Here is a 14,442-nt window from a genome sequence, read left to right as displayed (position 1 = left end):
ACGTTTTTGAAAAAAATAAATTAAAAATAGCCATGGTTTTTTTTTACTATATAACTATTATATTTTATTTAATACATAGTTTGTTATCTTTGAATTTACAAATTAACAAATTGCGCAGTTAGTGCCCTTACAAAAATGTGTATAATATTCAATGAAGGTCTTATTAATTATTTGTATTTACTTATTATTATAATTGCTTCGTATTAAAATCTTAGTTTCAAGGTAAAACGATACCTTGTGGCATCCTGATGTTGTATTCGTAATAATAATTAAGTTTATTGTTCTTAAATTTTAAAACGAATTATTTTTTATACTCCTGCCAAAAACAAAACTTATTATTACTTAAGTGTTTTTATTTTATTTTTGCGAATAAAAATACTGTATGTAAGAAAACTAGAAAAATCGAAGTGTTGATATCTGTAGAATTATTTTGATGATTTGTTATTGTATTATATACTTACTATGTACGTCATACGTGTGTTATTGCAAATGTTTAAATGTCCTAAAATATTTCCATTTAGTGATAACTCGAACAATAGTTGCACGTGTCGCATATAACTTGACGCTTAGATATTGTAGCGTCTACATGACATCATACTTTATTACTATTTCATGCTGTTTCTAACCAATATTTATTTAACGAAGCACACAGCACAATATAAGTAATTTATGGCCCGCGTGATGTTAAACAATTTTGAAATTTACCCCCACCGGCAAAATAACGTAATGTCTACGTGATAGTCGTCAATTTTTTTCTACTTTTAAATCGTTAAATTTGAAGAATGTTATTTTTTAACCCTAAAAAAATTTTGTTGCGGCCCGCGACATCGAGACCAAAACATGTTTGTGGCCCGCATGAAAAAAAGGTTGGGGACCACTGGTACTGTGCAAAATTTCAATCAAGTCTACGTTTCCGCATGTTTCGTCAAAATGGGATGCAAAGTTTTTTGCTCGCGAGTCGCGTATTAATATGTATATTATAGATTTTAATAAAATTTTATAACAAAACATCAGTAGCGCTAGCGTCACTTTCCCTTTAGCTGAGAAATAGCCTCGCTGCCGTACATGTGATTTCATTTTTTCGTCAGAAATATCCATACACCTGCCTCTGTTTGTTTATACAGGTGCAAAGTTTGTAAACAGATAAGATCTATAAAAAACCTGAAATTCGATAATGAAACGACTTTCAAGATTGCTTAATTGATCCATATCGTTTAAATACAAATATTCGAATGGGCTCGTCCAAATTAGGTTACAGGCTTTTTATTTGGTCTGCGGTCTGAGGTCACAGGCGAATGGATGGGTCAAAATGGGGACGTTGGTGATAACGATGATGAAATTGTACTTAGTATACGAATATTGACCCTAAATATTCGTCTTACCTCTTATACTTGGAAAACCCGCATTAGCACAGCACAGATTTAGGAGTCAAAAATATTATATGTAGATCTACTTTATAATTTTAGTTATGAACAGGAAAAGTGCAATAAGTTGTGTTTTTGCACTTTGAACCCAAATTATTGCTTTTTTCGTAAGGACGGCAGATTCGCTTTGTTCTAGTTTACCCATTAAGATAAGTAGAGACCCGTGCCTCACTTTTGGAGACATCAGTCCATAATGATGATGATCGAGTAATGTATGGGTATTTTTTATGAGATGCAAGATGGCGTTGATCACCTGCACGGGCACCTGTTGCATTGTTATCAAACATCTGGTGAGATACATCCACTGTAAACTGTTTATAAACTGCCTCTGCCAACGTTGAATATAAATATCTTAAAATATCTTGAATATATTATAGAAATATGTAAACAAACATAATTATTTTATTGACCAACTTAAGGTGCTAAACTTATGCTTGAACCAAAATATGCCGATGAGAGAGGATAAACATTTAGTGTCTAATAATGTGGTAGAATAACAGTATCGAAATGATAAAATAATATGTTTTACACAGAAATAGTATAAAAATAAGTTGCTATTATAAAGACAGAGGTAGCTAATAAAAAAATGTAAACAATATAAAAACGGAGCTGTTTTGCAAAACAAAATAACATTTATTCTACAAGCTCCAGTTGGTAATTCACATGAACAGAACGTGAATGTACAAACCCTTCTCAAAGACATAAAGATTAGAGATGACTCTATTGTAGAGATACTCAATGCAGACTTCTGCGAATCCGACTACAATAGAGTCTTTGGTACCTGGGTAGTGACTAGTGGGTACTATTGTCCTTTTGAGGTTACCGTCTTCGGTGCATTTTTTGCGCAAATAAAATATTAGCAAACACTGGCAATGCTACTTTCTTCTATATTATTATAAGAAGCGATAAAGAAACGTTTTCTTTATAGAATCGCCGACTAAAATGTATGGAATTGACATAAGCTTTCGATATTGTGATCGGCGCGGGCGCCGGGCGGTTCCAAAAGAAGCGATAAAGAACACGCTCAGGAGCATACATCCCTTTGATGATGATAAGTGCCGACAATTGCTCGTCAGGTCGTAGGTGAGTCTGGAATGATTTGCCGAATTGAAATTGCGGATTTCAGCAGTTGACGTCAATGTTGTACAAACAGCGCGTACTGCGGCGCCAGTCGACGCTGTCTTATCATCGCGGCTATTGGAATTTTGATTGCGCCTTATCAGCGTTGTTATTATACGAAAACTCGGTATCTAATCCGCTTACAACCTGTATTCGTATCACCTGCATGCTGTAAACAAAATATTATGTTGACGAACGTCGAAAAATGTGCATTTACTCGTGCTCGCTGACTCGGTTGTTTTAATTAATTCACGAAACGTGCCGAATGATATTAAATGTAATTGCAAAAGATGTCTGTAGGTCAAATGTGAAAATGTATTATGTAACCAATATTTCACACCAGAGTCCAGAATGTACAATTTGCGCGCCACGCGCAATACCGTAGATCAGCTTTGCTGGTTTTCGCGAATAGACATTTTGCAATTTTTGCTTTGTTTATGAGAATTTGCGTAATAAAATATAATGTAATTGTGGGGGACAGCTTGCGCTAATTCCCCGTAGATCGCCTAGGTCAGCGTTTCTTGTAGTAATGAGGATGATGATGATGACTATTTGATGAGGAGATGAATTTAAACACTTTTTCAGTTTTGTTCCAGGTAGCAAGCACACAGTAGTTCCGAAGCTGGGCAACGTTGGAGAGCGAGTGTCGTACTATGGCGGCCGACCCATATTTATATCGGCCCCGGTACCCAGCTTCTAGAACATTCCATGCCTCACCCCCTTGGAAGGAAAATTTATTGAGTTTCCACGAAAATTACATTAATTTACAAAATATACATTGGTTTTATTTGTACAATTCTCTTAGCTATAATTTTACATAATAAACATGTTCGTGCCGACCTCCGTAACCGAAATAATTGTAAAAATCTATTTTTCCTATATTTATACTACCTCGCCGCCCCCCGACATAACGGTCGCCTCTGGCTGTCCCTTTCGCACGGGACTTCCTTGTCTGGGACAAGGATAGCCCGCTCGAGATGTATACTATCTCCCTCACTTTTCGGTTACAGAAATCGGCACTACCACACTGGCTCTAAACCCATCCCATTGAATGGCACTATTTTTCACTGAAATGTCCATAGTCCATACACTATTTACTGTCTGTCGTGCACATTTCTCCCGCCGGTCGCGCAGGCGACACCCCCGGTAGCACGACGATCTTCTTGGTGGGCCGCCGGAGAACGTGGCCGTTCGCGGTCTCCACGTCCACGACCCGTACCACGCCGTCCTTGCCTGGATACGTTCTCTTGATCTTCCCGCGTGGCCAGATGTTGCGCGGTAGGTTCGAGTCGCATATGATAACGACGTCACCCACCGCGGGATCGGAGCCTCGGGTATGTGGCTCCCGGCGGTGCTGGAGGAGTGGGAGGTACTCCCTCACCCACCTCCGCCAGAACACGTCTGCCAGGTGCTGCGCGCGCTTCCACAGCTGCCGCGCCGATGTCTTTTCTTCTTCGAATCTTCCTGGAGCAGGTACATGGCAGCCCGACCCCAGCAGTATGTGGTTGGGGGTCAAGGCCTCGGGCTCCTCGGGGTCAACCGAGACATAGGTAAGTGGTCTTGAGTTGATGATGTTTTCCGCCTCTACCAGGAGTGTGTAGAGGGTCTCGTCGCTCGGATGCTGCTCGTGTAGAGTGACTCGCAGGGACTCCTTTACGCTCCGCACCAGCCGCTCCCACGCACCGCCCATGAAGGGGGCGGACGGAGGGATGTACCGCCAGTTGATGCGGCGGGCGTTGACTTCGCTCTTATACTTTTCCCATTCTTGTTGTAGCTCCTTCTCGGCGGCCTTGAAGCAGGTCGCGTTGTCCGACCATAGTTCAGTCGGTTGTCCTCGTCGGGCGACGAACCTCCGCAGTGCTGCGATGGCGGAGTCGGCGCTGAGAGACGTCACCACCTCCAGGTGGACGGCCCTCATGGTGAGACATGTGAAGAGGGCCACCCATCTCTTCTCTCGATGTCTGCCCACGGTGACCTCCACAGGGCCGAAATAGTCAAGCCCTGTGAAGGTGTATGGCCGCGCGTGTTGCGCCAGCCGGGCGACGGGCAGGTCGCCCGTGGCCGGACGCGTCGGCTTGGCTCGGCGTATGCGGCAGGCCAGGCAGGCCCGGATCACACCCTTGACTGTGGGGCGTATCCGGGTCACCCAGAACCTCTGCCGGATCTCGTTCACGGTTGCTTCTACTCCGCCGTGATGCATTTCTTCGTGTATCTGTTGGATATATAATTTCGTGTACCTGTGGCTGCCATCCATGATAACCGGGTTGTTGGTTTCTCGGCTGATGTCTTCTGCGGCTGCTACTCGACCCCGTAGCTTGATGAGGCCCTCCTCCAGGTGGACACTCAGCGAGGCGAGGCGGTCTCCCGCCGCTGGAGAACGGTTTTCTTTTATTCGTTTTCTTTCTTTTCTATAGGATTCTTCTTGCATTCGGCGCAGCCAGAGTGCCTCGGCACGAGTGAGGTACCGTGCGTCGAGTGCGACGTATTTTCTTCGCGTAACTGGATCCATTCGTGTCGCGGATTTTCCTTTCTTCGATCGCCGCGAGTCCCAGGCCGCATCCTTTTCTTTATTCTTCTTTGTGCGTTGTCGCACAGCTGCCACGGTTTCTCGCGGGGAACGACAGAGGTCAATGAACTGTAGTACACGACCTGTAGCTCGTATCAACGTCTTCCATCTTCCTATGCGTTCGATGTCGGGTAAACTGTCTTGTAGCGCGATGTATCGTGCGACAAAACACTTTTCTTCACCCGTGTCCGTTTTCTCCGCCGGTTTTCCTTCTTTCGGCCAGAATATTTCTTCTTTTTTCAGGAATTCGGGTCCGCTGAACCATCGGTGGGCGGCTCCGAAGTCCGTGGGTGTGGCGCGCGTCGCGTCGTCGGCCACGTTTTCTTTCGTCGGCACCCATCGCCACTCGCTGACTTTCGTTGTTTCCTCTATTTCGGCGAGGCGGTGCGCGACGAACGTTTTGTAGGCCCGCGGCTCGGCGCGTATCCACGCCAGCACTGTGCGGGAATCGCTCCAGTATGTTTTCCTTACCAGCTCGACTTCTAGTTCTTTCTCCACAGTCTTCGCGAGGCGGGTACCCAGTAGAGCAGCTTGCAGCTCCAGGCGCGGGATGGACGTCGGCTTCAGCGGGGCTACGCGGCTTTTGGCTGCCACGAGCGCCGTGTGTACTGCTCCGTCCTCGCGCACCATACGAATGTAGACAGCTGCGGCGTATGCTTCTTCACTCGCGTCGACAAAGGTATGCATTTCACTTACCATTTCAGGCTGCAGGTTGTAGCAGCGGGGAATCTTTATTTTTCTTACTTGTTGTAGATCTCTTGTCCACGCCGTCCACTTGGGGACGAGCTGCTCCGGTATGGGCTCGTCCCATCCGGTGCCGTACCTCCAGGTCTCCTGCATGAACTTCTTGGCGGGCATGGTGAGCGGTGACAGTAGTCCGAGCGGATCGAACAATGACATCACGACACTGAGGGCTTCACGCTTCGTGGGGGCCCGCTCCTCGCTCATGATGGTGCGAGGTATCTTCGCCTCGTTCAGGTTGAAGCGCAGCAGGTCTTCATGCGCCTCCCACCATATTCCCAGCGTCTTGTCCGCGCAGTCTTCTCCCACAGGGACCTCCTTGGAGTCTCGGTCGTTCCCGAGACGTCGGCGTATGGCTTCGTTATTCGATGTCCAGCCTCGCAGCTCGAACCCGGCGTGCCGGTGGACCATGTCGACTTCCTGCGATGTCTCCAGTGCTTCTTCTTCACTCGGGAAGCTAGATATGAAGTCGTCCATGTAGTGGTTCTTCTTGATTTCCGCTACAGCACGCGGATATTTTTCCTGGAACTCTTCTGCATTCTTGTTTTTTACGTACAGAGCCGTGCATGGCGATGACGTGGCCCCGAAGATAAGGGACGCCATCTGGTACTCTTGCGGCTTTTCTTCTCGTTCGTTACCTCTCCACAGGAAGCGGAGTGCGTCCCGGTCTTCTTTCCGGACGCGGATGCGCATGAACATCTCCTTGATGTCCGCGGTTACCGCCACAGAGTGTCGGCGGAACCTCATGATGACTCCTGGCAGCGACTGAAGAAGGTCGGGGCCGGAGAGCAGCATGTCATTGAGGCTGCGGCCATAGGATCTGGCCGCGGCGTCGTGTACTAACCTGATTTTTGGTTTCGCTGGGTTGCACACGGCGAAGTGAGGTAAGTACCATGTTCTCCCTGCTGCCGGTGGCTCCTGTGCTGGCACTGCGTATCCGGATTCCAGCAGGTTGTTTATTCTTTCTTCGTATTTTTCTTTCAGGCCCGGGTCTCGATCCAGCTTCTTTTCCAGGGACCTGAGACGCTTCCAGGCATCGTTGTAGTTGTTGGGAATGACTTCCTTCTCGTCCTTCCAGAGCAGCGCGGTTTCGAAGCGCCCATCAGGAAGTCTTCGACTGGTTTTCTTAAGTATCTCCAGCGCACGCTCTTCTGGGTCATTTTTCTGTTTTCTGGCTTCGATCCCAAGTGATTCCAGGTCGAAAAACCTCTTCATCATGTTTTCCATATTGTCTTCTGTCTTCTCCTCTTTTTTGGCTACTGTGTGGCCACAGAAGGCTATAGTTTGCGTATGTGACGACCTGTATCCGTGCAGCACCCAACCGAGTCGTGTGTGGGATGCGACCGGCTGGTTTCTCCTTCCCGTTTTCGTCTCGAGGGCCAGCAGCAACTCCCAGTTGTCTTGACCCAGCAGGATTCTCGGGCGCGCATTTTCGTATATCAGGTGGTCTTCAAGGCCCCTCAGGTGCGCGCAGTCGTGCAGGTCTTCCTTGCGAATTTTCTGCGGCGTGAATAGCAGCTTCTTTACTGTTCTTGCACTCCCCACGCCGTACTCTTCTTTACAGTGGCGCCCCCTTATCTTGAAGCTTACCTTTTTGCTGTTTTCGTACTTCTTTGTATCGCTGAGGCCCTGCACCCACATGTCGTGGCGAGGCCCGTCCAGGTGGAGGAGCTCCGCCAGGTCTTCATCGATGAGTGTCACTGTGCTGCCGTCGTCCATGAGTGCGTAGGTGTCTATTCTGGTGCTGTTCTTGCCGAAGACCGTGACCGGAGCGACCTTTAGGAAGGCTTGTCGTTCCTGAAGGCAGTTGGTGCTGCTCACTATTTCCACGGTCGCTGCCTCCCCTGCTTCCATGGCCTGTGGCGGCGCCGTCGGCTGTTGCTGGTCTGCCGGTGGTCTGGAGTGATGCAGCAGGCGGTGGTGCGCCATGCCGCACCCGTTGACACTACACCTCTTTGCCCCGCAGCCCCCTCGGCGGTGGTTGCTCCGCAAACATTGAAAACAGATGCGGTTCTTTTTCGCTATGTTCCAGCGCTCGTTCACAGGGGTCCCGAGGAACTGCTTGCACTCCGTCAAGTGGTGTTCGTTCTGGCACATCGGGCACCTTTTCCTGCCACTTACCTCTGTGGCGAAAGCCCGTTCCAGTCTTCTTCTCTGGGGCCTCTCCGGGTGAGGTTCGGTCTCCTCGGGCAGCGCATACGCACTGCATTTGTCGGCTTCTTCATTGAGGAACAGGGTCATCTTCTTCAAGTCCGACGTATCTTCTTTTCTTCTTGCGGCAAAATCGTACCACTTGTTGCGCAGAATGGGCGGCAGCTTTTCTACAATACTTTTCACTAATTCAGGATTAAACATATAGTGTACCTTTTTAAGTGTCTCCAGCGTGGCCACCACATTCGCTATTTTGTTAGCAAATATGCAGAGTTCGCGCGGGCTGTCACTCAGCCTGCCCAACGCCTTGATTTTCTGTATTTCACCCATCGCCAGTGTGTCTGGACGGCCGAATCTTCTTTCCAGCGCCTGGATGACTGCTCGCGGCTCCGGTTGGCTGATGAGTAGACTCTCGACCGCTTCGAGGGCTGCTCCCTTGAGGCTTCTTCTTAGCCTCATAGTATTCTCGGTGTGCGAGAACATTTCTTCAGTCTCGTAGTACGCCGCCCTGTAGCCGAGCCACCCCGTCGAATGTCCTGCGAACGGGGGAAGCTCTTGGAGAAACCTGGGGGCGTCTCTTGACATGCGGACGGCCTGTGTGAGCGCCGCCGCCAGCGAAGTGATGTCGCTGCTCTTCTGTTTTTCTTCAGCTTTTCTGTGCTCCGGTTCATTTTCCGAATTTTCATTTTTCTTTTCTTCATTTTCGTTCTGCTTTTCTTTTTCCTCGGCCGCAGGGTTAATGGTTTGCCCTTGCAGCCACTCTTCCACCTTGTCCGTTTCCTTTTCTGCTACCTCGTTTCCCTCCTCGTCTCCGCAGGCCAGCATGGCCTTTTCCCTGGCCAGCTTGGCTTCTGCGAGGGCGAGCGATGCACGTGCCTCTGCCAGTTTCAATTCCGCCAGCTTTTCCTCAGCTTCCAAAATTTTCCTCCTGCTTTCCTTTCCCTGAGGCGCACGCTTCTTCCGTCGTGAGTCCTCTTCTACTGCTGTTTTCTCGCTGGCGGTGGTAGAGGTTCGTTCCGTCGAGGTTTGTTCTGTTTCGGACGTTTCGGCGGTTTCCCTGGAGTTTTCCTCCTGTTCTTCGACCGGTGGAGCCGCGGGGCGCGTCGATGCTCCGCTTCTCGTCTGGACTCCGGTTTGACTCGCTCGTTCGGCCCCATCGGCGATGCTTGAAGCCTTTGATTTGGACATCTTTCTTCACTGACCGCACTGGCTTCTTGATTTTCTTTTTTCCTCGGAGAGAATCCGGCCGTAGAATCCGGCTTTGCGAAGGACCATACAATGTGGGGGACAGCTTGCGCTAATTCCCCGTAGATCGCCTAGGTCAGCGTTTCTTGTAGTAATGAGGATGATGATGATGACTATTTGATGAGGAGATGAATTTAAACACTTTTTCAGTTTTGTTCCAGGTAGCAAGCACACAGTAGTTCCGAAGCTGGGCAACGTTGGAGAGCGAGTGTCGTACTATGGCGGCCGACCCATATTTATATCGGCCCCGGTACCCAGCTTCTAGAACATTCCATGCCTCACCCCCTTGGAAGGAAAATTTATTGAGTTTCCACGAAAATTACATTAATTTACAAAATATACATTGGTTTTATTTGTACAATTCTCTTAGCTATAATTTTACATAATAAACATGTTCGTGCCGACCTCCGTAACCGAAATAATTGTAAAAATCTATTTTTCCTATATTTATACTACCTCGCCGCCCCCCGACATAACGGTCGCCTCTGGCTGTCCCTTTCGCACGGGACTTCCTTGTCTGGGACAAGGATAGCCCGCTCGAGATGTATACTATCTCCCTCACTTTTCGGTTACAGAAATCGGCACTACCACACTGGCTCTAAACCCATCCCATTGAATGGCACTATTTTTCACTGAAATGTCCATAGTCCATACACTATTTACTGTCTGTCGTGCACAGTAATATTAATATTATTTAATTTGGAAATTGTTTTTGAATAAATAATGAATCACTACTTACTTAGTACATATAAATTAAAGTAGCTTTTTCTTCCCTTGATTGAATGTCCCTTTGTTCCCTTTAATCTTTAAAACTACGCAACTGATTTTGATGCGGTTTTCTTAAATAGATAGTTGTGATAAAAGAGGAAGGTTTATAAGTAAAATAACAATAATTGAATATTGGAGAAATTATGTTATTTTTGAGGTTTCTAATCTGGGGCCGTACCACGAAACCGTTTTGAGACTCAAACAATCGTACGAGAATGCCGCGTCCTACTCTAACAAAGAGAAATTACGTTGTTGGAACAGAGGGCGTGTAGACAAGTGGCAAAGCGCTAACGCTAACGCTAGCGCTACAAAATGTGTGCGATTTGACATAAGTCATAGCTTCGCTAGCGAATACTAATGTCAAATCCATACATTTTGTAGCGTTAGCGTTTTGCCACTTGTCTTCGGGGGCAGGACGCGGCATTCTCATCCGATTGTTCGAGTCTCAAAACGGTGTCGTAGTAGACCTACACTGATGTCGTAAATAATTACATTTTTCTCCGCTTACATTGCAAACGCAGGCTGATGGACAATGGCGGCCGGGGGACACGGGTGTCGACCAGCGTTGCCAGATGTTTTTGGTGCCAAGTCGGGACTTAGGAACTTTTTGAGTTAAAAAGTGGTATTCTTCAGTCAAAAGCGGGACAAAGTAAAAAAAGGTATAAAATCAAAAGTTGTTTGTTGTTTTATCTTTTTATTTGCGATAAAATAAAGTTTACGTGACAATATTATATAGCTATAGTAGCCAATGAAAATCCGCCCCTCTACCTCCCACACTCAATATCTTCATTACGGACCTTTCTTTCTCAGCACGCCACGCAGCACGTACGTTCGGACTTCGGGCTTTCCCCGAAAAGCGGGACTGAGCCTGTCCCGCGCGGGACATTTAATTTTGATGAAAAAATCGGGACGTCTGGCAACGCTGGTGTCGACCCCACAAACTTGAGGTTAAGATTCTATTGACCCCCCCAACATATTATTATCCCAAAAATAAAATTGCGTCCTCTAATAAATGCAAAGCAAATGTAACATTTCAATGGACTAAAAATGATTTAGCAGTGCTGTAAATTCTATTAGAATGTATTTTTAAATTTTTTCAACAACACTAATAGTCCGGTAACGCCCACTCGGAGGATAGGCATAACGACAATCCATTTCGCAATTCGCATGTTTCGGACATTATCGTATATTATATAACTGGATCCATTTAAATACTGTGCCGAGTTATTTATCGCTCCACGAAAATGTATTTTTTTACAAAAAAACTGACCTACGCAACGATGTCGTCGAACAAAAATAATATAAGCAATCACTCGCAGCGATAACCCAATGCAACGCGCGATAAAGTATCCGCAAAAGCGGCCGTCGCGTACTTACTCGGTTTATTTATCACAAATGCCAGGTGCAGGGTTCAATGCACGATGCGAGTTTTTATTTTTTCCACGACCCTGGCTCTTTAGGGGTTGTTGCGCGACTCGACAAAAAATCGTCGGCTCACCTGGCGATACCGACTGCCTTCCTAACGATTCCTTAATAATGATACAGGTTTTTTATGTCTGCACCTTTACTAAAATTGTGTGCACTGACTTCTATTTTTACAGCTGCACAATCTTAATTTACATTGGATTGTTTACATTGACGTTATTAATTGAACGAAAAAGTGATGTTCGCTCGGCAACAAGTAAGGATTTTTAAAGAATGAACTATTTTTCAGATTTCGAACGAAATTCCTGGTACAACTAGGGCAACACCAAAATTATTAATGTCACAACTCACAAGGCACTTAAAGCTTAAAAATCTAAAGTCATCTACATTTGAGTCTGATGAATGCTGTAATATTTTTTTATTATTGAGTACTAAAGGTAAATAAAGCAATCGTGCTTGGAAGTGATTTAGCGCGAAACGAATTATTATATTTCGTGCTAATTACGAGTGATATTATCTCGAGCGATTTATAAATGAACTTTGGTATTATAACATTAAAATGAAATAACAAAGTAAGCAATGTAAGATAACGTATCAATCGAAATTTCAATAACGCGATGCATTCAAATCGCTTTGGTTATTAAACAGGACGACATTCTTGACGACTAATGACTGCAATTTGGGAAATATGCAATGACTAACTTGTGAGTCAACGTTGTACGGTTGTATCCAAAAAATATAAAAAGTAAACAAAGTAAACAAATCTTTCAAAGGTCAACGTATACGCCTATACAATAAAATCCCAGAAAACGTCCAAAATCTTTCAATTAATAAAAAAAAAGTTGTTAAAGAACGTTTGTGTGCTAAGGCTAGGGATTGCAATGTTATCCCAATTAGTGTTGTTGAAATCCGGATAATCCGGATTGTTTGGGCCTTTGAAAAATCCGGATTTTTTCTTTTCAAAATCAGGATTTTCGGTTTTTTTCGAATATTAGACAAAATTATGAAAAATAAGCTTTTACGTAACATAAAATTAATTTAAATATATCGTTTAATATCTGACATACAAATCCACATTTGTTTTAAGGCGCTATCACAACTTTGCGTGGTCTACACGTACCAAAGTCAGAATTTCGTATGTCTAACATCCCAATGCGTATTTATTTGGTCGTTGTAATTACATTTCTGTAATATTTTTTCATTATCTTAATTTCTTATAACCTAACCTAATTATTTAACTTACAAAAAGAAATGAAATCCCACCAAAAACATTTTCATGTAAAAATGTTGCCAAGAAGAATCTAAAAACTCTATACATTAGTCAAAATCGGTGTCTTGGCCATTTTGTTATTCGTCAGGATAAGACTTAATATATTACTTTTCTGTTGTACTAATTAATAACTTTTATTTTAAAATGGCCAGGCCACCGATTTTGACTAATATGTAGAGTTTTTAGATTCTTCTCGTAGGTACGGCTGACAAATTATATTATTATTTATTATCAAGTATTTTGCAGCGATTTACTGTCAAATTAAGATTTTTAGATTTAGGGCTGAGTATGTAAGGTTAGAAACTTGGCTCTACATGATATCTCACTACTTTTTGACACCACGAACTATAATATGTTCTCATCTTGGCAACATTTTTACATAAAAATGTTTTTGGTGGAATCAGATCCTTTCTGAGAAAAGGTGCGTTCGGTGCATCGATTGCAGCCTCACAGGTGATCTTTTCGCTAGTGAAATAAGTTGCATCTTTTAAAGTTCACACGATGAGTTTCAAGTTGCCATGATATTTTTTGTTACGCTTTTAGTCCGTTTGTTCGGATTCAGTCTAAACGCTTCAAGATAACTAGGTATCTCTTGGGATTGTTTTATAACGGGACCAAATGGCATCGGAAGGTAGCTGAGGTATCAAAAGAATATCAGAAGTACTGCGCAGACCGGGGGCCACATGGTGGGCGCACGTGCTAGCGCCAGCTGCACGCCTTTATTCCTCAAATACACCGCGTGCCTTATAAAAAGCCTTTTTTGTAGCAAGTATTGTATAAAAAAACAATCCGAAGGCTTCCATGTTTATAGTTCACAAAATATGCACCAGTTATATCAGCTCTAGAATTTACAAAAGCAAATAAATTATATGTAAGTAAGTAAGTATAATATTCCAACGTCGAACCTGAGAAGATAATTTTTTAAGATACTTTAATTATCAAGAAGTTTAATTTCATTCAATCTTCTCGGTAATAATGCACCTGCTTGTAATAATTGGATTAGAGGAAAATCGTTTAAATGTTATCATCACGTTCCGTAATCTGGTTTTATAATAAGTAATAACATTGGATTTTTATTCCTAACATTCAAATTATTTTATGTCATCTCGACCTAATTACATAACACTGTGTTATGATTTCTTAACAACGTAGTACAATTTGTTATCACAATTTGTTTATTCTCAACAATCTGTAACTGCGTATTCATTATTACCACAAGCTTGTAATTTAACTACTCTTCCAGCGATTCCTGAATATACTTTCTACGTCTACGGTTCTAATCCGTATCCTCATTGGCATTATTTATTCGAGCATTACTACTTCGTAACGCTTTTGCTCCTAATTCACATCTTGATGTTATTGATTTTGTTCCCGTTTTTCGCGCTCGGGGCCCTCCTCAATCCCCCGCCCGCCCCTCCCGCCCCTCCCGCCTCTGCGTCAAGCCACGCTACGATGCATCAGGACGATACTCTTCCCGCCCGAAATTTTCAAAACATAAACACGTGGGTGGCTTAAAATAAGCAATTTTTGGTTTCCGACGCGATAACGTTTGTTGTTCGATTGTTGTTTATCAAGAATGCTGTTTGCGCATAAGGAATTTTTAGAAAGTAGCAACTTTAAAATTGCACGAAACACGTGTTTCATTTTTGCACGTGGTTCCATTATTTGTAACTTAATTTTCGATTTCGTGATTTGCAACGCCGAGTAGGTATTTTATTTCGGATATTTTTAGC

At 44.3% G+C, this 14,442-nt stretch overlaps 1 protein-coding gene across 1 annotated transcript; it reads right to left on the bottom strand.

Moving 5' to 3' along the window:
- Nucleotides 1-3,633: 3,633 nt before the first annotated feature.
- On the bottom strand, nucleotides 3,634-9,189 carry LOC121738277. The gene has a single exon (XM_042130233.1). The coding sequence runs from the start codon at nucleotides 9,187-9,189 to the stop codon at nucleotides 3,634-3,636; it is 5,556 nt and encodes a 1,851-aa protein (XP_041986167.1).
- Nucleotides 9,190-14,442: the final 5,253 nt, after the last annotated feature.

The sequence above is a fragment of the Aricia agestis genome, chromosome Z (assembly GCF_905147365.1).
Source record: "Aricia agestis chromosome Z, ilAriAges1.1, whole genome shotgun sequence".
NCBI lineage: Eukaryota > Metazoa > Arthropoda > Insecta > Lepidoptera > Lycaenidae > Aricia > Aricia agestis.
The sequence above is the reverse complement of the archived record's forward strand: the minus strand, read 5'-3'. Positions and strand labels throughout refer to the sequence as shown.

Coding starts and splice junctions, on each gene's coding strand:
- LOC121738277 (XM_042130233.1), bottom strand. CDS start 9,189: ATGTCCAAATCAAAGGCTTCAAGCATCGCCGATGGGGCCGAACGAGCG.